Genomic DNA, 21,822 nt, shown 5'->3' with positions numbered 1-21,822 from the left:
ATAAGGCAGATTCCACCAAAATATATATCATTTCTCACCCCACCCCTTCATTCCTCCCCCTCAAACAAACAAACAAACAAACAAATGACTGTATAATGGCTACACAAACAAAGAGACAAATAAATGGATGGATACAGGGTAGTTGCGATTGATAGATGTGATATAAACATACAAATGTATGTGTGTGTGTTCGTGTATATAGTGAGTGGGTCGATAGTGCAGGTTACGTGTGTACTAAAGTTTAAAGTGTTTTCTTTTTGTCACAAAATCATCATCAAAATGTGACCGAGCTTTAAGCCTATAAAGCCCAAGCTATTTTGACCCCTTCCAGACCCCATATAACTTCTTTTTTATATGATGTATGACCATCATATTTGGCACATGGGTAGAGCAACTCATACTCTACATGACCCGACATTTAAAATTTCTCAAGATCATCCACTGAGGGCGCTATTTACCAAAATATAAAGAAATACATAGGAAATATGTTAAAATCATGTTTTTTCTTTTTATTTCTTTATCCCAAGTATATATGTTTCTATTTCATATCAATCATTTCCATATTTATCACAAAGGAAAGCAAGTCAACCTTCACCATTAGTTATGGTTGAAAATTTTCAAGGTCAACATGTTGGGGCGCTATTCATTATAATATAAAGAAATATATGAAACCTATGATGTATTGCTTGGAATAGGTACATATTGGTATCACATTTTATATTTCCAAAATATTGAAATTTTGAGTTTGCAGATTGATGATATGATAAACATATGATATTACAGGCAAAGCTTGCGTGAAAATAACACAAAATAAAAGGGTAGTCTTTGAAAAATGCTGTATTTTCTATTATTTCTATTATATCTATTGTCTGATGCCTATGTCATATTAAAATAAAGGAAATAATAAGAAGAGCATTTCAGGGTAATTCACAACCATAATTACTCCACATTTTGGTCCTTCAGCAAATTACAGCCAAGAAAACCCCCATTTCATCCATTAACATCCGAACATAGCTAAATTATATATCAAAATGTTCGTAATAAGATTCTAGGAAAAGTCACCAAATTTGGTTGGAATCGAGTAAAGGGTGTAGGAGTGGCAAACGAAAATATGGTGGGGGGCACAATGTGCCCCCTCCCCCCCCCCCCCCCACCCCGCTTTATCGCGTTTAGCGGTGCCAGCGGCTATTTCATGCATTTTCATTCTGCTGTGCTCTCTCAACTTCGAATAGACGTCACTCATACTTGAAAGGAATATATGGAAAACTATACACCAAGTGAAAGAGAAAATAATGGTCTTTCATTTAAGGTGTAAATCAGAGTCATCAGATGACACGTGACGGCAGACTAATACAAACATTTATAATCTGAAATACACATTTATAAATAATCATATCACTTGCTCCAAAGAAATTACCTTTGAACAATATGAATAATCTTTATATTTAAAGGCAATAATTTTCTTTAAATCTTCATGATGTAAGCTTTCCTATGGTATACAACTCAAAAGGTATAATACTTACAAAATGAAGGAATATTGAATGGAAATTATACTAGTCGCTGTTTAGAGATCGCATTTTCAGCATTTTGTCGCAGAGGGCGTACATTGTAAGTCATTGCATGTCTCCCACCTGTGATTGTGTCCATTGCATGGAAATTTGGTTTTGTCACACGTTCACTGTGGAAACATCTGAACAATATACAAAAAACAAAACAAAAACAATTACATTACATATAACATAAAATGGATACTAAAATTGTTACAAAAAATAAATATTCCATTGAAACACAAACTATTATTTTTATAATAGTAAACATATAAAAGAGTTATGTACGTGTAAAACCTTTATAAAGAATCAACTACATGTACTTTAAAACCCAAATGAATTGTAAACATAACTTTAAAAACCTTTCAATATCTACAAATTCTAAAACACATTTCATGAAAAAAAACAAACATGTACATTGATATTATTAGGCAATAGGCCATTCCGAGCCCCATCACCCAAGTGTATTCTAGGGATGGTATAGTTTTGGGCGAGATGGAGATTCAGCTGTCTAATTTTTTTATTTTTTTATTTTTTTTGAGATGAGAAACCTCTTTTAAAACATGATAGAGCATGCAATTCTAAAATGAATTCAAGTTCATGTCGTGAAAAATGGTTTTGAAATGGCTGAGATATCCAAAAAACAAAGAGGTTCTAATTAGTAAAAGATGGGACCACCTTTTATTAAATGGCTGAGACAGCCAAAAAACAAACAAGTTTAAAAAAAGATGGGACCCACCTTTTTATTAACACCATTTTGTTTTACTTTGTTTTTTGGATATCTCAGTCATTTCAAAACCGATTTTCATCAAATTAACTTTTAATTCATTTTAGAATTGTATGCTCTTAAAAAAATCTTCATCAGTGGTTCCTAGATATCACACAATAAGTTAAAATCTGAATCTGAATTTCTCTAAAACAAAAACAAAAACAAAAACAAAAACCTCATCTGAAAATTCCATTGCAAATTTGCAAATTTCAGAATGGAATAGAAGAAATTGATCTTTGGAAATACAATCTGTATAAAACAAACAAAAAATGAATCTTTTGTTTATTTCACAACTAAGTTTTTATCTTTTGTTTTTACCAAATGTGTCTTAGGGCTTAAAAGTTTGGCTGACCTAATCATTAGGAAAAACACTACTCAGAAATTTGGCCCAGCTGAACCTGAGGGTATGCATGTCAGGAGGTGGGCAAAATGTGAAATCTAATGAGGACAACAACACTAACAACAAACAAGCAAACAACAAACACAAGGTTAATGTCTGTGTGTGTATGTTTATTCATGTTCTCTGTAAGATAATCTTATAAAGTAAGTCATCACAAGGGAGTGGCTTGAAAATTGTGAATGTATATGGTGTGTCAGTGAGCATGTGTGTGTGTGTGTGTGTGTGTGTGTGTGTGTGCGCGTGTGTGTGTGTGTGTGTGTGCATGTGTATATATGTGAGTGTGTTAGCATCAATATCCATTAAAATCAAGTGTTTCCAGGATTCCTAGTTTTGTGGAATACATTGTACATGTATAAGGTCAATGACTTTTAGGAGACAAAAAAAGAAGAAGAGAAAAGAATACTTGGAATTTCCCAATCCAATGGAGACTTCAACCACTTTTCACATGCACAGACTGCAATACATTTCTGACCACAATTAAGTGCATCAAAATACAAGTACAGTGCACTTTCGCTGTAACGAACATGGTTATAATAAAATTGCCGTTACAAGGAAATGAGACTCACCTCCCAAATTTATCATCTGTAATATCGTATCTTTATACACTATACTGTTCGGTTATAACAAAATTTTGTTATAGCAAATGGAAACAATCAGTTGCGAGGACTTTATTATAACGGGAGTGCACTGTACTACACATGTTGAAATATTGTCAGTGGTTCTAGAAGTCTTGATCTAGCTTCTGTGACATTTTGCCATTTTTTTTTTCATGATAATTAGCAAGGCACTCACTTGTTAAATTGTGGAAGAACTCTTATGATTGCTTTGATTTACACTTTTAAAAAGAGATATGTCAAACATACAAAAAACTCCTGATGAAGTTTCATCAAAGCAAATACAAATTGTAGAAGTTACAGAATTTTGGATTTTCAAATGTTTGATCATAGTCATACAAGGCAATTAGATGAAGCAATGTCATTGCCTAGCATCTCTCCTATTAGCTTATACTTATGATTACTATATAAATATGTCTGTCCAAAATTTAACAAGACCTAGTTGCTTTAAATGTGATAACTTTTTGAAATTCAAGAATAAATCAATGTAAATGCTTTTTCAATTTTTAGCTCTTATTGGTGCGATCTGGTGCACACTTAAGTGACTATCTTTTACTTATTTTGAAAGACAAAAGGGAAATATACCTTCAATTGCAACTACAGGTATCACTTTAATCCTTTGAGCTATGGTCCTGATGCATGAGAAAAATGGGTGTCATGCGAGAGATTGAGAGACGGACCCTAAATGTCTGAGTCTCACATAGAATGCGTGAGACTTGGTAGCTCTGTAGTTTCATTTCATTTCAAATAAATTTCCACTAATCTGCTTGGTAAACTCAAATATTTACATACATGTATGATACTGACAAAGACATGAAGTTTCTCTTGGAGAAGGCCTTCACTGTTTATTGTTTAGTGAAGACTATTGTGCTAAAATAATTAACACTGTTTCAATGCTGTGAACAACTATGAAGCATTTAAATAAAAAAGAGGGTCAAACATGAGGTGTAACATTTTCAAACAGACTCAATACAAGCAACCATCTCACAAATATTGATAACATTCCTTATATATATATATATATATATATATATATATATATATGTATATATTATATATATATATCATACAAATATACCAAAACAAGTGATTGGGCTAAAATTTATTCTATCTACACTCTTTACATATATTCATTTATCAATAAATATGTTATAAACTGAATATACCTTTCCATAGATGAAAAAGTATGAAAATATGCCCAAACATTGTCAAATACAACATCACATATCATATCTAAGCCACAACACTGACATTTACCTGGCAATACCTCTCAAAAGCATATTGTCGCTGGGGCGACAAGACCTCGTATCTACAAGATGGCAAATGTTCAGGAAGGCAAAAAAAACAAAAACAAACATGGCAGCCAAAGCACTGTATCAAGTGGGAGAGCCTTTCCTTTGACATGCTGTGGTGGCTTCATTTTTGGGGTAAGACAGCTAGGATTTGAACAGGACATCACTTAACCGATTATCTGACCACTAATCCAAAAAATTCATTTTCACCAAAATTTCAGATATGAGGTCTTGTCGCCCCAGCGATGATATGTGGCCTTAAGCAACTGCACAGATGGTGTAGAAGAAAAGCAGTTTGCTCAGAGTTCATATACTACAGCTGTAGTACTACATGTAAGTACCCCCTTACTTAAATATGAGTGAATTAGAGAGCAAATGTCTCTTTTTTTCTTTTTTTGCTATTAGATCATTGTGACTTTGAAAAAGATAATTTACTCAGAAGGGAAATGAGATGAGTCACATATACCCTGATCATGATGTAAAAATCAAAACACTGGGCCCAGAAATAAATACCAGGTATGCATTTCTTATGCAAATCAAAGTTAACAGACTAGTGTAACAGTCTGCAAAAGTACACATGTACAGTAGATGGAAAAGTTGTAAATCTCATGCAAACAAAGAATAATAAACACAGAAAGCAATCTGTTATGGCAAACATGTTAGCTTCATTTTGTGAAATTACTAGATATATGTGCCTGTTTGTGCACAAATTGAAACACAAATGCCTCACTGGTAGTATTCTACATGCGTAAGAAGGAATACATGTAGTCCATTTCCTACTGTAAAGGCGGCAGAAAGTTTCATTAAACAGGATCAAAACAATGTCCACTGCTCCTATAATATTTCATGGAGTCTTCTTCAGTAATTTGTCATCAGTATGCGTTATTGACAGCTTCAAGGGCCTTGTGACAATGCTCATCCAGCTTCCCATCACCTCCTGAATTCAAGAAAAACATATGGATTGAAGTCAAACACCAAGAGAGAAACACATTCTTTGGTTGATATTGTCAAAGCTAGGTAGAAATCTACACTGTATACCAGTAGACATCAAAATAACTGGCAACAATAACATACAGTGGAAACTCAGTATAATGAGATCCTTGGGACCAAGACAATTTGTTCTTTATATCAGATATTTCGTTACATCGGTAGTCCATAAACAATACAAAACAAAGGAAATAAATTCATTGGGACTGAAGAAATTAGTTTGTTGTATCAGGTATTTTGTTACAGCAGATCTCTTTATAGAATTTCCATTGCATTGTCAATTTATGTCTGACAAAACAGCTTTGCATAAACTTTGAATAAAACCCCTTCAAAGTGCAGGCTGATATCCCTTTACAAGCTCTACTAACAGCCCATTCAAAGCACAAGTAAGATATCATGATCTATGTTATAATGTACCATGAGTGAAAGTATGCAGACAATTCACTAGAGTATACACCAGCTACAGCTTTGACTTGATGGAATTTCATTTTAAAAGGACTGTACAGTTCTGGTTGAGGTGGGGATTCAGGTTTATAACATTTTTAAGTGAGGTAATGAGAAATCTCTTATGAAATATGAAAGAGCATGTAATTTTAAGAAGGATTCAACATTTATTTGATGAAAATTGGTTTTTAAATGGTTGAGATATCCAAAAAAGTGATAATAATAAAAGACAACAGGCCATGCCTTTTCTTAGGATCTCTTTATTTCACCTTGTTTTTGGATATCTCAGCCATTTCAAAACCGATTTTCATCAAATAAAACTTTTGATACCCCTCAGAATTGCATGCTCTTTGACATCTCATAGAGTGGTTTCTGAATATCTCGCAAAGCGTTAAAAGCTAAATCCTCACCTCAAGCAGAACTGTACTGTCACGTCAGCCTGATTCAGCAAACTAAGGTTAAAAAACAAAACAATGGAAAAACCCGCAAAAAACCCCCAAACATATGATAAAACTTAAAGTGGTAGACAATGATACTGTGCCAAGTTAATGCTCATAATTCTATTCTGATGACAGGTGCCATCCCCATAGAAAATATGGAAAATCATAGGGCTTGCAAGAATGGCAACAAAAAACTGAATGTTTTTTGTTTTGTTTTGTTTTTCCAATGTGCAGACTTACCATAGTCTAATTCCCTGATGTCACACTGATAGACTGACTCTCCATTCACAATTAACACAACTGAGTGCCAATCCTTTATCTCCTCCAGCTCCACAGTATGTCCATTGGCAGTCAAAAGATCTACACACAGACATAATTTAGAATGGAAAATGAAAAAGACAAATTAGAAAAAAAAAATGGTATAATCGTGATATAGTCCCCACCATAGGCCCCACCGCAGTGCGCGTGCACCCGCGATTTAGGGTTAGGGTATATAAGTCTAGCATAGGGTTAGGTAGGGTTGTATTTAGTACGGACACGCAGCGGTGAGGACTATATCACGATTATGCCAAAAAAAAAAATACTCACAGATACATGATTTTGTACATTCTTGTGGCAATATGAAACAATTAAACACACACACACAAAAAAAATCTACATCAATGTCAATCAGTGGTAATTTAGCTGCAGCCTGTACTGACTGTGTATTCGTGTGGGTTGAATGCTCATCATCTGTAACCTCGTTATGGGGTGACACAAATAAGAGCTTTGAAGAAATACTTATTTGTTTGTTAAAAAGGTATAAAAAGCGACAGTACATTCTAATTTGAATAATTCTAAATTGTAAGGAAATGAGGGCACAAAGAATATAATAATGGCTAAAATTATGTGTTCACGATCGATGTCAAATGAGTGAAGCCACGAAGGTTCATCCCAAAATACTTGGCCCACATACACTGTAAATTTATACTATAATGCATTCATGAATTTTTATTTGTGCGCTTTCCACTTACCAAAAAGAATTATAACGGAATCACACAAGTGTGATTTTGTGACGAAACTGTCCACTAACGTTCACATCTAAAACTAAACTAAAAAGTGTAAAGTGAAAGAACGATCGTCGGGGATAAATCTGACACGAAAATGAAGGAACGGGACTATAACTACTGCAGTCGTCCACGTAAGTCGTAAGACGTCGCATTTGATATTTACCTCGAAGGCCATCTAGACGTGGTGTCCTGTGAGTTGCTACACCACAAGAACGGTATGGTCCAAATTTGACTGTCACTATTGCGTTTTTAGGCATCCTTTCAGACAGAAGCTAAAAATTATCGTCTCTAGTTACTAGTAAAGTGACAGCTTGGAATGTTTCCTACCAAGGAAGAACGCAGCAGCGTCAGTGTTGTCAAGACACCGATGAAATGCGCCCGCTATCGTCCTGTTCCAGTGAGCCGTCGTTCGTTCGTCTGGTTCTGCTGCTGTAAACATCGAAGTAAAAAATAGATTTTGAGCAATGAAAGATGATCCGCCGTTATAACTTCTGTACAAGACCTTCTTCGACTTTATATCTGTAAGTTGAGCTTATTTATGCTGTTTTCTCCGAGGGCGATAGTGTTGAAATATAACCGACGGCCTTCTTAAATCTCGTAAAGACCTACTCCTCAGTCCCAATCGCTTACATTCATGCTGGTAACGTTAGAAGCAAGGAACGCTCGGTAGAACTGGCTGCGTCCAGCCCGAACGCTTCGGACTGCGAAGGTTTGCATTGAGAATCTGATACGTGGTGGTATTTTGACATTGTGCCGAGTTAAGCTTTAAAAATCAAAGTATTCTAAGTAATCTGAATTCGTATATCTAACATTGTTAGGTGTATATTCTGAAATCTACGTCAATTATCAAACTGCCTCAGTGCCTGTCCCTGTCTTAACTAGAACAACCTCTTATACACGGGCGCCAGACAACTCGCCCTCGAGACAAGTCACCCCGAAGACAGCTCGCCCTCGATTTTTGAGGGCGAGTTGTCTTGGGTCCGAGGGCGAGTTGTCTCAAGTGGCGAAGGAATATACCCCAAATGATTGATTTAATTTCAGACAAAATAAAAGCTGCTTCAAAATGATTTTGCATTTATCTGCCTAAGTTAAATATCAGAATGCACACAGTTTCTATTTTCTCTGATTAAAGTCATTGTTAAGATGAAAATTATGGCATTCTGTAATCGCATTTTCCCAGCCCTGAGATCGCAAGAATTGCCGAATCGTCCATGCCCGATCTGAGCTCGCCTCCTGATTCCCATCGGCAAACTGCAATAAATTTTTTGACTTTGAATGCACCTCTTAGACTTCATTTATGATTCAGGTTTGTATTATTGATTAATGATACTAGATAGTGGTTTAAATTCGATTAATATTTCACTGTCTTTGTTTATTCAGCAGAAGAAGAAGTAGAGTCGATCTCGCCCTCGCCCCTTTTTCTCCGGCTAGCGCGGAGTGCATTGTGTGGGCTGCATAACGGGAGCGGTTACGGGAGCACAATGCAGCCCACAATGCACGCCGCGCTAGCCGGAGAAAAAGGGGCGAGGGCGAGATCGACTCTACTTCTTCTTCTGCTGAATAAACAAAGACAGTGAAATATTAATCGAATTTAACCTACTATATAGCATCATTAATCAATAATACAAACCTGAATCATAAGTGAAGTCTAAGAGGTGCATTCAAAGTAAAACAATTTACTGCAGTTTGCCGATGGGAATCAGGAGGCGAGCATGGAGATCAGGAGATCGGGCATGGACGATTCGGCAATTCTTGTGATCTCAGGGCTGGGAAAATGCGATTCAGAATGCCATAATTTTCATCTTAACAATGATTTTAATCGGAGAAAATAGAAACTGTGTACATTCTGATATTCAACTTAGGGAGATAAATGCAATATTATTTTGAAACAGCTTTTATTTTGTCTGAAATCAAATCAATCATTTGGGGTATATTCCTTCGCCACTTGAGACAACTCGCCCTCGGACCCAAGACAACTCGCCCTCGAAAATCGAGGGCGAGCTGTCTTCGGGGTGACTAGTCTCGAGGGCGAGTTGTCCTGGATCCTTATACACAGCCCAGTCGCTATTACTGGTCGGGTTATCCCTGTCTCTGCAGCTCTGTCAGTGTCAGCAGACAGTGTCTGTCTATCTGTGGTCATGTGCATTCTACTACTCTAGCTCGGAAGTACATTCCTCATCCTACTCATTTAACTTGTCATTCATAAATCATTTTTACATTGATTTTTTGGCCCCAAGTTTTTAATACGTGAAAGGTTTGTAGCATATTTAGACAGCAACTACACTACAGTTTCAGATTTTGCAGGCAATGCCAATGTATGCTGCGATCGCTCGCAGGAAAGAGTGAGTTGTTTTGAGCAACAGCATGAGTTAACTGAAATTTGATATGAGAGTGATTGAAATTTATGTGAGCGATTGGAAATAATCCTGTAAGTGTAACTTGATGCAATTTGGGTTTGCGGAATTTAAGATATCGACATAAACACAAAAGTACATTAGCGCCAGTTTTATTCATAGTTGTAGTAAGCCCTTGTACTCATGATTTTTTGTTGTTCTTTCATTCATGCCGTGGCACAAGTTGAAGCATAGAGATGAGTGGCCTAGAAACTGTCAATCCATGGAGCAGCAGGCAGCCACCTCCTTCACAGTTAGCACAATCCAGTCTTCAAGATGAGGATGGCTTGTCCATGGAGGCTCGTCAACTCTCAGAGCAGCAAACACTGGAATTTGACAGAATCGGATCTAGCAGGTCAGACAGGAATGCATCATCCAACCAACATAAAGAAGATACCGGTGAAAGTTCAGCCATACATGGGGCTGATGCACAACAGAAATCCCAGGGATGCCAGAAGCTGTTAACATTATGTCTTAGAGTATGCAAACCATGCCTCACCGAGTTCAACCCGCTACCCCAGCATGCCTCACAATGTGACAGACTGAAATACGCCTTCATGTGCCCTCCCCATGGGTGTGTCTCACAGTGGATGCTACTACTCTTGACAGTGACACTGACCTGGGCAGTGCTTTGGTCAGTTACTGGTGCTGCAGCGTTGCCCGGAGGAAATCTGTTTGCTCTATTTGTCCTTGTGGTTGCCTGCAAAGTTGGGGGCGCCCTGGTTGAACTGATCAAGCTCCCTGCCTTGTTAGGTATTGAACCTGTTACAATAAATTGTAGCATCCTTTGAGATTCAAGATGATTTGTTGTCATGTATAAGTATTCATAGAATGTGTTTTTGGACATTAGATGAGTGCAAAGTGCATAACTGTTACTAGTAGTGTGGTATGATTTAAAACGTACATGATAACATATAAATGTATGGTGACATGATGACAAGTGTACATGTATGGTGGACTCCTGTAATAAAAAAATCCTCGGGACTGGCAGTTTTCTTTCGTTATGTCAAAATTTTATTGTAACTAAACAAATAAACAATAAAAAAACATAGGGAGGACAATGTTGCGGCCTGAAGTTTTATTTTGTTTTAACCGGAATTTCGATATAACCGTGTTCGTTATAACGGGAGTGCACTGTATGTACCATGCTTTTTTAGTGTAGTGTTGACAGCTTTGTATGTCGGGATGTATGTAAAACGTGTTTTCATTTAGCCTTGTTGAGATAAGATATACAATGTGTCTCTTTTTTCTGTATGGCACTCATAATGCAAATAAGTGAATGTTTTACCTCATATTTCAACCAAGTCACAGTTACACTTATTTTTTGTTTCCATGACATTATACGTTCAGGTATGCTGATAGTGGGCTTCCTTCTTCGTAACATTCCTGTGATCAATGTGGCAGAGGACATCAATCCAGAGTGGTCTTCATCACTGCGAGCGATGGCGTTGGTCATCATCCTTCTCCAGGCCGGGATTGGCCTAGATGCTGGCGCCCTCAAGCGACTTAGCATCGTCTGCGTGCGCTTGTGCTGCTTGCCATGCATCGCTGAGGCCTGCACAGCAGCAGTGGTGTCTCACTTTCTGCTGGGGTTCCCCTGGCCCTGGGGTTTCATGCTGGGGTAAGTAATGTGCGTTCTCTGTACATCCTGTCTTAGGAACCGCATGAAATGAAAATATTTCTGTAACATGCACCTTGCCACCTTATGTCCATTCTCAAGCCCTCGCTGGTGTGCTTGGTGGATTTAGAGATAGCATTTAGCAGAAAGCTGAAAGATGCAGTAGAAGGAATGCATTCATTTTTTAAAAATCATTTTAGTAGAGCTAGGAGGAGGAGGAGGAAGAAAAGTTCATGTCTCTTGAAACGAGTATCTGCCACAGCTTAACTACATTCTGTGCTAAATTAATGGCCTTTGCTGGTAGCCATTTCATTAGATTTTAGCCAGAAAGTGATTGATAGGTCAGACGGATTGAAATGAGTAGTGTGATATTCAGAAAGACTCTGTCAAGCTTTCGAAGAAAGAGAAAGAGAGAGCAATGCATATTGCAAGGGATCGTAATAAGGCCCATTTCACAAAGAGGACTGCAACTATTGCAACCTTCAACAATTTCACTTATTATGACAGCAGTTCGAAAGCACCCAATCACCCCTGAGCATTTGATGTTTTCTTCCAGTAACTTCAATTGCTGCAACACCCAACAATTACAGACATCTTCATGAAATTGGTCCTGATATAGAATTAAGCTGTGTTGAATGTACAGTCATGACCAAAGAGTAACAATATGCATTTCAGTATGTTTGCTCCCATAACATACACTGGTGCTATCTGTTATTTTCTCTCTGTGCTCAGATTTGTTCTAGGTGCAGTAACTCCAGCTGTAATTGTTCCCTCTCTGCTGGCCCTCCAGAGCAAAGGTTATGGGGTCAGGCAGGGGATTCCTACTCTAGTTATCGCTGCTGCCAGTTGTGATGATGTCCTTGCCATTGGTGCTTTTGGGGTTATTCTAGGGGCTGCTTTTGCAACAGGTATGTACAGTAGTGAGAAAGGGGATCCAGGGTTGCCAACTTGTATGATTTTTAGTTCACTAGAGCAGAATGGTTAAAATCTTGCATATTTGGTGTATCATTTAATCATGTAGACTATCAAGAAAGCTTGAATTCCATGAACTGTTCGCAGGCAATGTACGCCCAGATAAAATAGACAGAAAAATAAATAAATAGAAATAAAAAAAAACCAAGACAGAACTAGCAATTCTGAATGCAGTATAGTGTAGGATGAAACCTTTTGGGATAATGTAAGGTTGGCATATTCTGTGTCTTAAAGTTGTTTTCTTGTCCAAATGAGATGGCAGGTGAAATCTGTGGGACCATTTAAGACAATTCCACAGAGAAAATAAAAGCAAGACTTGACCTTATTTTTTTTTTCTGAATGTATGATTTAGCCATGATATTGCTACAGGTGCAAGTTATGGATCATCACCTTGTTCATTGCAGTCAGAAGTTTACTTGTTCATAGTTATGAGCAGGTTTCAATTTGATGGCAAAACTGTTGTAACCAGTTAGTTATGAAAGAAGGCAAGCAAACAATGTTGTTTTGTTTTGTTTTATTTAGTTTTGTTTAGTTTTGTTTGTTTTTTGACTGACAAATTGTAAGAAACAAAAAGCAATTGCAGAAGCATGATGTTTGTGAGAAATACAGCATTCAATTTTTGTGTGCCTTTTTGTCTCTGTGAGAGAATAAGAAGAATGATGCCATTAAGTGTACATGTAGTTACCCAAATCTGAAGATGTAAGGCAGGACTTTTTACTGTAGGCAACACATATTCCATGGGATAAATTTGAATAAAAGTGCATCAGAACTTTTCCTTGTCTTGTTACTTTTACACCTTGATGTGTCCTGCAGGTAATCTTGTTTATAGTATATTTAGGGGACCACTTGAGCTGTTGATGGGAGTCTTGTATGGAGGTTTAGCTGGTCTTCTCCTGTGGTTTCTCCCAGATTCAAACCAGGTTTGTTTGTTTTTTCTCTGTGGTCGTTTAAAAAGCTTTGCATACATAACTCTAAATTATTTTGTGAAAAGTTCAAACATTAATTTAGTAGAGCAATGTTGGCACTACTGTGTATTACACATTTCGTATGAGGTGGGATACTGTGCAAATTTTTGCTTTAAGTAATTCAAAGATATCACCCAATTCTTTGAATTAAAACTAGCCATATTATGTAAGTATTATACAGTAGAATAATGTGAACATTGCCAGAATCACTCCGTACTTCAAGTTATGTTGAATCTTATAGGTAAAATACCTAAAACTCTGCAAGTTATTAAGGCTGATTTTGATTAAATTCTGAGTTGAATCTGGCTCAAGCAGAACAGAATTGTAAGATGATTTGATATAACACAAATGGTGAAGAAGTGACTCAGCACACATTCCAAAATTTGTGTGGAAGATTAGTAACATTTCTGGACAGGAAAACCACCATCTATTAGTGAACAGTGAATTTATCATTCCAGACATTGTATTGACATCTGACACAGCCTTCATTGTATTAAGCGTGTACTCATTTGTGAGAAGAAAATTGTTAGAATTTCACTGTGAATCAGTCTGGAGTTGATTACTGGTACCTTTAATGATGTGTTTCAAATCTTCACCCACACTTGATCATTTCAAACAAAACTTGAAGACTTATTTATTTTGATGTCCCTATATGTGCACTGGACTTATACTGTCACTGCCTGGTATTTTGTATATATTTTATCTCCTATGGCGACCAGGGATGACATGTCATAGCGCTTTGCATCCAGTGGAAAAGGCGCTCTATAAATGTCTACTATTATTATTATTATTATTTCACATTAATTTTGTGATGTGTAATCTCTCTCAAAATAAAAGTATTGTCACACTACTACATGAAGGAAGACAAGTTATTTTCATAAGACATATGACATATATATATATATATATATATATATCTTTGATTGATGAGTCATAAAGCCATTTTCTGTACATCCTTGGTGGTACATTCTTTGGTGTCCATTTCTTCCTTCCTCATAACCCATTCATTGTTGTACACACCCTGTTTTACAGACATGGCTACCAAGGAAACGCTTTCTACTGCTCATCTATGGTGGTACCTTTGCCATCTTTGGGAGTGGAGCGGCCCATTTTCCAGGTGCTGGTGCCCTTGGATGTTTGACAATGGCATTCATAGCAGGACACAGGTGGAAGGCAGAAAAAGTAAGTATAGACTGGCATCTATGTGTCATTGTACTTCTTTGCCAAAGACATAATTCAATCAATAATTTATTACATAATCTTACTGTTTGTTTCCTACTTGAACACATTTCAATGAAAATGTAAAGTGAATCAATCTTGAATATTGTAGTTCAATCTTTGAAATTAACAGATGTGAATGAATGAATGAATGAATGAATGAATGAATGGATTTATCAATCAATGCAATGATAATCATTGTACATGTTTACCAGTATGCAGTCACATGGAAAAAACAAGTATGATTTGAACCAAAAAATAACATGAATGCCAGATGTCAAGTTAAATAGAATTATACAATAGAAGTAGTTGATCTATCATCTGTGCCGATTGACATGTGTTGTAGTTAAAAGGTTCACATTCTATGCTGGTAAACTCTATCAAAAGCATGATTGGTTCCACATAGTCTGTAGAAGTTCTTTCTCAGTTATACTGAGACATGGCCACACTTTTTTGTCACTGTCTATAGCAGAGAGAAAATAAAAAGGAACAATAAGTGAAAGCATCATTGATTGACATCTTGTCATGTTGGCTGCTTTGTTTCAGGAAGCGATAGACCAGATGCTGTCGTATGTATGGATCCTCTTTGAGCCGCTGCTGTTCGGACTGATCGGAGCTGAGGTTGCTATTTCATATCTGGACCCGGCTACTGTTGGTATACAACTGATTAATTCTTTGATGAGAATATGTAGCCTCAGGAATTGAATATGTAACATTTTTAAGAATTAAGAATTATTGTGGTTCCTACACAACATTATTTGATCATATTTTCCATTAGATCTAAGCAATGCCACACTTGTCATCAAATGATGAAATGATGAAACTGATTTAGGCTACCTAAAAATATAAAGAATCATGTTTTTTTAATCATAAATCATCATCATCTGTATGCCTACATTCTTTTAGTAGATCTGAACCCTTCATGAACTGATTTGAAATGATTGCAATCATGTGTCCCCATAAACTAATCATGTGACGTCACTATGGTTATGTCATCATACATCATTACTTGTACTTTCTTTCAATAGATGACACTTTCCCACACTGCTGATTTGACTGTTCTCTTATAACATCACGCTACCCTGGGATGGATACATAATTGTTTGAACTTTTTTTTCTTTGAAAGATAGCATTGTTTGTTGCTATCGTCACTCACTGTCTTTGAACCTGTTTTTTTTAAATAATTTGTTTGTTTGTTTGTTTTTAATAGGCCTGGGTCTTGCCACGCTGTTAATAGGACTCTGTGTGAGAATGGTAATATCAGGCCTAGCTGTCACGAGAGCAGGATTAACACTGAAAGAGAAATGCTTCATCTCCCTGGCATGGCTACCAAAGGCAACTGTACAGGTATACTTCAGAATTGTAATCAGTGTTAGAATTTGAAAAAGAAAGTTTAGAGAACACAATGAAATTCTTGTTCATGTACTGCGTCAAGATTATTACTATCACAGAGTGTATTTTTCTTTTTCCTGCAAAAGAATAGTTTATGATCTAGTCTTGTTCTTCAAAATTTGCTAGTGCCATCAATATTCTAGAAGTTGGTCCCACACAGTGCTGGAAAAAAAAAATCATCAGGTGTTTGTCAGAATGTGTGAAAATATTGTCTTTCATCCTGAAAACCCATTTCAGTTTGGTCCAGTGAAGATTTTTCATTACATGATTTGAATATATTATATGCAGTACTTTTGATAAGTCGGCCATTTTATGAGTTTCATGAGGAGAGCAATGTTAGTCACTTTATCCTTCAGGCTTTCTACCTGTTTGTCCTTCTGTCTCTTTTTTCTTTGCTCTTTCACTCTTAAGTGGGTATGTCATTGGCTTGGAGACCTGGTAGCAACTCAAGTCTCACTGGTTGCAGGGTGATAGTGGAGACATCTCCACGATGTCTCCTGGAGATTAGCCTGCTCTACGGAGAGTCGCGAGAGAATCAAACTTGTTCAATTTTTCAGAGATTTTTTCCAGTCTGCAGGTGGTTTTGAAGAGGTCACTGTGACATTGACACAACATCTACGAGACTTCTCCGTAGTCACAGCTAAGTTCTGGAGACAAATTTTGTCCACAATGTCTCCAAGACATCTCCAAGACCTTGCAGAGACCCATTGGCAATCTACCGGAGATGTCGCAGAGATGTCTGTGCGACTGAGAAGATGTCTCGTAGACGTTTCGACAATATCACAGTGACCTCTCCGCGACTTCCGGGCGAATAAGTTGTCATCTCGTTTGAAGACGTCTCAAACGTCGCCCTAGAGTTGCCTTCTTGGTGAGAGCACAAGCCATATCTTGGTCTCTAAGAGTCGCAGCAAAGTCTCCTCCAGTGAGATAGGCCCTTTACTATTCTATTCTGTCATTGTATATCACTCATTTTCTTTCTGCACGTGCCTTTCAATCGCCATGAATTGTTTTAGTTTTTCTTTGGCCATGAATTCAGTAATACTGCAGTTCTGTGTGCTTTTTGCCTTTGTGTTGACACACTGGTACTATCTCTCCCGCAGGCAGCTATTGGGTCTGTTGCTCTAGACACTGCCAGGGAACGTGGGGCCGGTGAGGAGTTTGAGACATATGGCATACAGGTATGTGGAATTCATTCATATATTTCATCGTTTAACTATAATTTTGTGGAAGCCTGGAAGCCCATCTGACCCTGCTTAGTAAAGGGGCTATGTGAAATAGAAATAACAACAATCCTGATGTATATCCTGAAGTATATATACAGTGAAGTCATAGTGAATATTACAATAATCCCAGACTATTGTGAAGCCTTTATATCCACTTTCAGGCTTTCAACGTAATTGTTTTCTCAGCTATACAGCATTTAGACAGATCAAGATAACATCAAATTGCTTTTCTCTGAAATAGAAATTGTTTCTGTAGATAATGGTTTTCTTTTTTTCTCTCTCTCTTATCATTGCTGTTGAGTTTGTGTTATCAGGACTACTTTTGATGTACTGTGCTAGCTTTATTTCAGCAATCTAAAAATCTCTTTTATATGTACAATGTATTTGTTATGTGAAGTTAAATGATTTCTAGCTGGCACATCTAGTTCACACTGACTTTAGGAATCAGTATCAATGGCAAGCTTAGATTGTGAGCTAATTCTCATATTTTTCACTTGATCCACCTCAGATGAGTTTTATGTGTGAAAACTGTTCAGTTTGTGCTTTACATTATGTCCTTTTATCTTCGATCATTCGTTCAGTTGTTAAATGTGAGAGTTCAGAATACGTTTAATTCCAGTTGATTCATCAATAAATGCAAGAACTATAGTATGTCTTCCTGTTAACAGGTTGAGATTTTAAGCTCATCAAGGTCGGTGTTGTTTTTTTCAATTGTTTTTGTGTTTTGTGTTTTTGTTTTTGTTTTTACTGGCAACAACATAGAGAGCATATTGAAAACAATAGCTCTTCTTTATATGAGTCCAGTTCCATCCATCGAATTGAAAACTGGTGTATGTTAAGAGTTCTCTTGTTTTCCTCCTGTTAATACTTGAAGCTCCTCACCGTGGCAGTTCTCTCGATCCTAATCACCGCACCTCTTGGGGCCATCGCCATCTCTCTAACGGGACCGCTTCTCCTTCGGCGAGATCCGATGACAGCCGGTGGGGATGGTAACCGCCTCCGTGATGACGTACAGTCTGCTGTTTGCAGGGATGAGGAAGCATCTCATCCACGCTACGAAGAAACGAGACGAGAAGATGCCAGCGCTCCTCCACAGGAGGAGCAGAATGTGTTACTGGAGGAGGAGCGTAGAGATGAAAATGCCATCTGAAATTGGCGAATGTTGAACCTTGTGAAACAAATACCTCGCCATGTTCAATTTGATGATGTAAATGTGTCACACTCTTTCATATGTGTGTACCACAAGAGTAAACCCATTTCATATGGGTTAGATGCGACTATCACTATGATACTAAAAAGAACACTGAAAAGTATATTGAGAGCATGCATGTACCATTGAATATGCCATAACTATGTGCTCTTTGACTTCCCATTACCCCTGACCTCAATTGTATGACATGTGACAGTTACATGCACATACAAAAATGTAAACACAGTAATCATTATCATTTACAGGTAAAGTCAATGGACATAGCCTTCGTATTCTATGGCTGATTTATTTTTTGCTCAATCATTGCCGTACAAGTATTCAGATATTTTTCTTATGTGTTCAGAATTGCTGACAATGTAACAACTTGCCATGGGATGTTGTGTGAAGAGGTATAAGATGCTGTATTATTTTATGTGTATAATATCAGATACTTACTAAAGACATCATTATCATGTGAGTCAGATAGATGTTAAGTATTATCATGTCCCTCCCTAAACTTGTTCAGTTTTACCATTCCAACATCTTATTGAAGGTGTGAATGGAGATTTGAATATCTGTTCTAAAAGTTCAACTGCATGTTCACCGGTGACACGGTGAATTAATATTGCGGAAGATTTATGTTTGCAGGGTAAATAAAAAGATATTTGTCACCTAACATATGTATATGGCAATAAAAATCTCTACTGAGACCTGTATTCATAATGTGCATAGATGTTCTTGTTTTGCTTTGTTTTTTCAAGAAAAAAAAGAATGTCTTTGTTTGGCAGACTGATTGTTTGAACAGAACACAAATTCTTTACACAATGCCAGTGGAGTTTGTGAATGGACTATACTAGAACTAGTTCAACTCAAATGTTGTGCACAGCTGACTCAGACTGATGTGTCCACACTCCTCATACAACCACTACATATGCTGTACATACATTGCCCCATATAAACGTACCTACATTTTGATGGAGCTCCTTGAGTTTGACCACTCACCAGAAACTGAATCTATTCTCTGCGCATGGGAAATATTTTCTCTACTTTATTTGTTTCCATTACACTAAATAATGTTATAATTGGTCAATTGAGTTAATTTTTGGTGAACCCTGTCATTTCAGACAACTTATAGTCTATAATATCTCTTGTCATTCTTATCCTTCATATCAGATATTGTTACCACTGGGTATTCCTAGCCAAAGTTGTGCCTAGAGAATGACATTCTTAATCAAAATGATGATCTTTGCCCTTTACCTTCGATCTTGGACCTTTTCCCACAACCATACTTGGGCAAATAATTGTCAGTTTACATGTATAGTATTTCAAGGCTGTCCACCATCTTGACTGTAGTGGTTACTGGAAATAATTTCCTTTTTTTATTGGGGGGGGGGGGGGGGCAAAAGTACATTGAACTTATACCACTGTCATTTTATACAAGTACGTTTTTGTTTATTCTATGAAATACAAGCAGTGTGAATTCTTCATGCCTAATTACAGACATATTTCAAGATGAAGTTACTGCAGAAAAATTGCCTTTAATTTGTGACCTTGGGGGAATATTCACCTAGATGTCTGATCAGTGCATCTACACCTAATCGTGGTACCAAAAAAAAAAAAAGGAAGAGAACAAACAAATAAACAAAGCTCAAGCATTCTTTCTTTTTTTCTTTTTTGTTACTGAAATCGCGATAACAAAATGTGAAACAGACGAATGGACAACTGGAAAACATAATGTTTGTCATCTCTCAGCGTGAAGGTATAAAACCAGTTAAAACATTTTGATATTCCGAAGGTTCATTATTCTGAAGGTTCCTTGTTCCGAAATTTCATTATTTAGAACTTTCTTTATTTCGAAAGTTTGACAATCTAAAAATAAAATAAGTTGTGTTATTCCGAAAGTTTTTTAATCCAGAAATGAAGTAAGGTTTGTAATTCTGAAGGTTTGTTAGGACGTGCCTTCTTTTCATTTTCCAATTAATGAACCTCATTTCATTTTAAGATGAATGAACCTTCGGAATAACAACCTTATTTCATTTTTGAATAAACGAACCTTTGGAATAACAAACCTCATCAACAGTTTAATTTTCGGATAGACAAAATTATAGAATAGCAACGTTTCATTTTTGGGTTAACCTTATTTCTTGGTTTCTTTTAAATTCATCATGTCTTTGTTGGTTTTTTATTTGTGTTTTTCATAATTTCTGTTTATCTGGAATAGTTGATGATAACCAATAAGGATGTTATCTGAGAAAAACCAGGAAAAAATTTATCTGACACTTCTTGTAAAACCTGTATATTCTACACACAAAAGTCACTGGAAATTGGCATTTTCCGTGACATTGGTCACAAAAATGTGCTGCATGTCAGCAAGCGTACCCCGATTTTCGAGAAAAGGGTCTCTCGAGAGATGTGCGCAAGATATGAAAGGAAAAAGTCATGACATTTCAGAAAAAAAAAAAATGTATTTCAATATTGCAATAAATGTCGGGGGAGGGGAAGCTTGTTTAGGCGCCCCCGGTTACATTACATGTATAGTGTAACGAACCTTCAGAATAACGAACCTCATTTTATTCTCGGATACATGAAATTTTGGAATAACAAACCTTATTTCATTTTCGAATTAAGGAACCTTCAGAATAACGAACCTTATTTCATTTTTTGAATGAATGAACCTTCAGAATAGCGCCGCAAATGTTTGGAATAACAAACCCCTTTTCATGTTTAGATTAAGGAACCTCTAGGTATAGGGGATTTACATGTTTCAGAATAAACGAATGTCACCTATAAACCCTTACGAAGACATGCATGGGCCCCAGGAATTACAATTTAGAACAAATTCTATTTTGTGGGACAATTCATTACAAGTGATAATACTGTATTATTGACCTTGCATGAAAACAGACGGTTCCAGGGGCGAATCCAGGAATTCCGTAAAGAGGGGGCGTCTTAATTTGCAAAATTAAAGGGGGACGCTAGCACCCTCCCCTTTTTTCTTTGTATTTCTTTTGTTTTAACAAAAATAAATAAACAAAAGGGGGAGGGGCGCGCCCGGTGCGCTTCCCCTGGACCAGCCACTGGGTTCAGCTATTATTACGTTTACCGAGTCGTGATCTTGAAGTTAATCCTGAACAGTCTGTGCATAGGGGGCATTCTGTACGTGTGAAATGTACTCTTCCGCAAACAAAGGCAACACATGTGTTTGATAATTATTAGGCCTGCTACTGCTGTACTGAATCTTCCATTCATCCTTTTTAATCGTCATTGTTAGCATGCCTATTATTAGTAGTAGTCGTAGTAGTTATAGTGT

At 36.9% G+C, this 21,822-nt stretch overlaps 2 protein-coding genes across 2 annotated transcripts; one reads left to right on the top strand and one right to left on the bottom strand.

The window, feature by feature from the left end:
• Window positions 1-5,494: 5,494 nt before the first annotated feature.
• LOC139738690 (UPF0728 protein-like) lies at window positions 5,495-7,857 on the bottom strand. The gene is made up of 3 exons (XM_071649321.1): window positions 7,706-7,857; window positions 6,734-6,853; window positions 5,495-5,559 (listed from the first exon to the last, which is right to left on the bottom strand). Exons 1-3 carry the CDS (start codon window positions 7,797-7,799, stop codon window positions 5,495-5,497), a joined length of 279 nt encoding a protein of 92 aa, XP_071505422.1. The 5' UTR covers window positions 7,800-7,857.
• Window positions 7,858-10,132: 2,275 nt separating this feature from the next.
• Window positions 10,133-18,473, top strand: LOC139738664 (sodium/hydrogen exchanger 9B2-like). Its single transcript, XM_071649278.1, has 9 exons — window positions 10,133-10,688; window positions 11,286-11,556; window positions 12,286-12,461; window positions 13,339-13,445; window positions 14,523-14,672; window positions 15,255-15,363; window positions 15,919-16,055; window positions 17,201-17,278; window positions 18,198-18,473. The coding sequence occupies exons 1-9, from the start codon at window positions 10,133-10,135 to the stop codon at window positions 18,471-18,473; spliced, it is 1,860 nt and encodes a 619-aa protein (XP_071505379.1).
• The last annotated feature ends 3,349 nt before the right edge of the window (window positions 18,474-21,822 follow it).

This window comes from Diadema antillarum, unplaced genomic scaffold (assembly GCF_040938485.1).
Source record: "Diadema antillarum isolate AM-2024a unplaced genomic scaffold, OU_Dant_1.0 seq00000764_RagTag, whole genome shotgun sequence".
Taxonomy (NCBI): domain Eukaryota; kingdom Metazoa; phylum Echinodermata; class Echinoidea; order Diadematoida; family Diadematidae; genus Diadema; species Diadema antillarum.
This window is presented reverse-complemented; position numbering and strand designations above follow the sequence as displayed.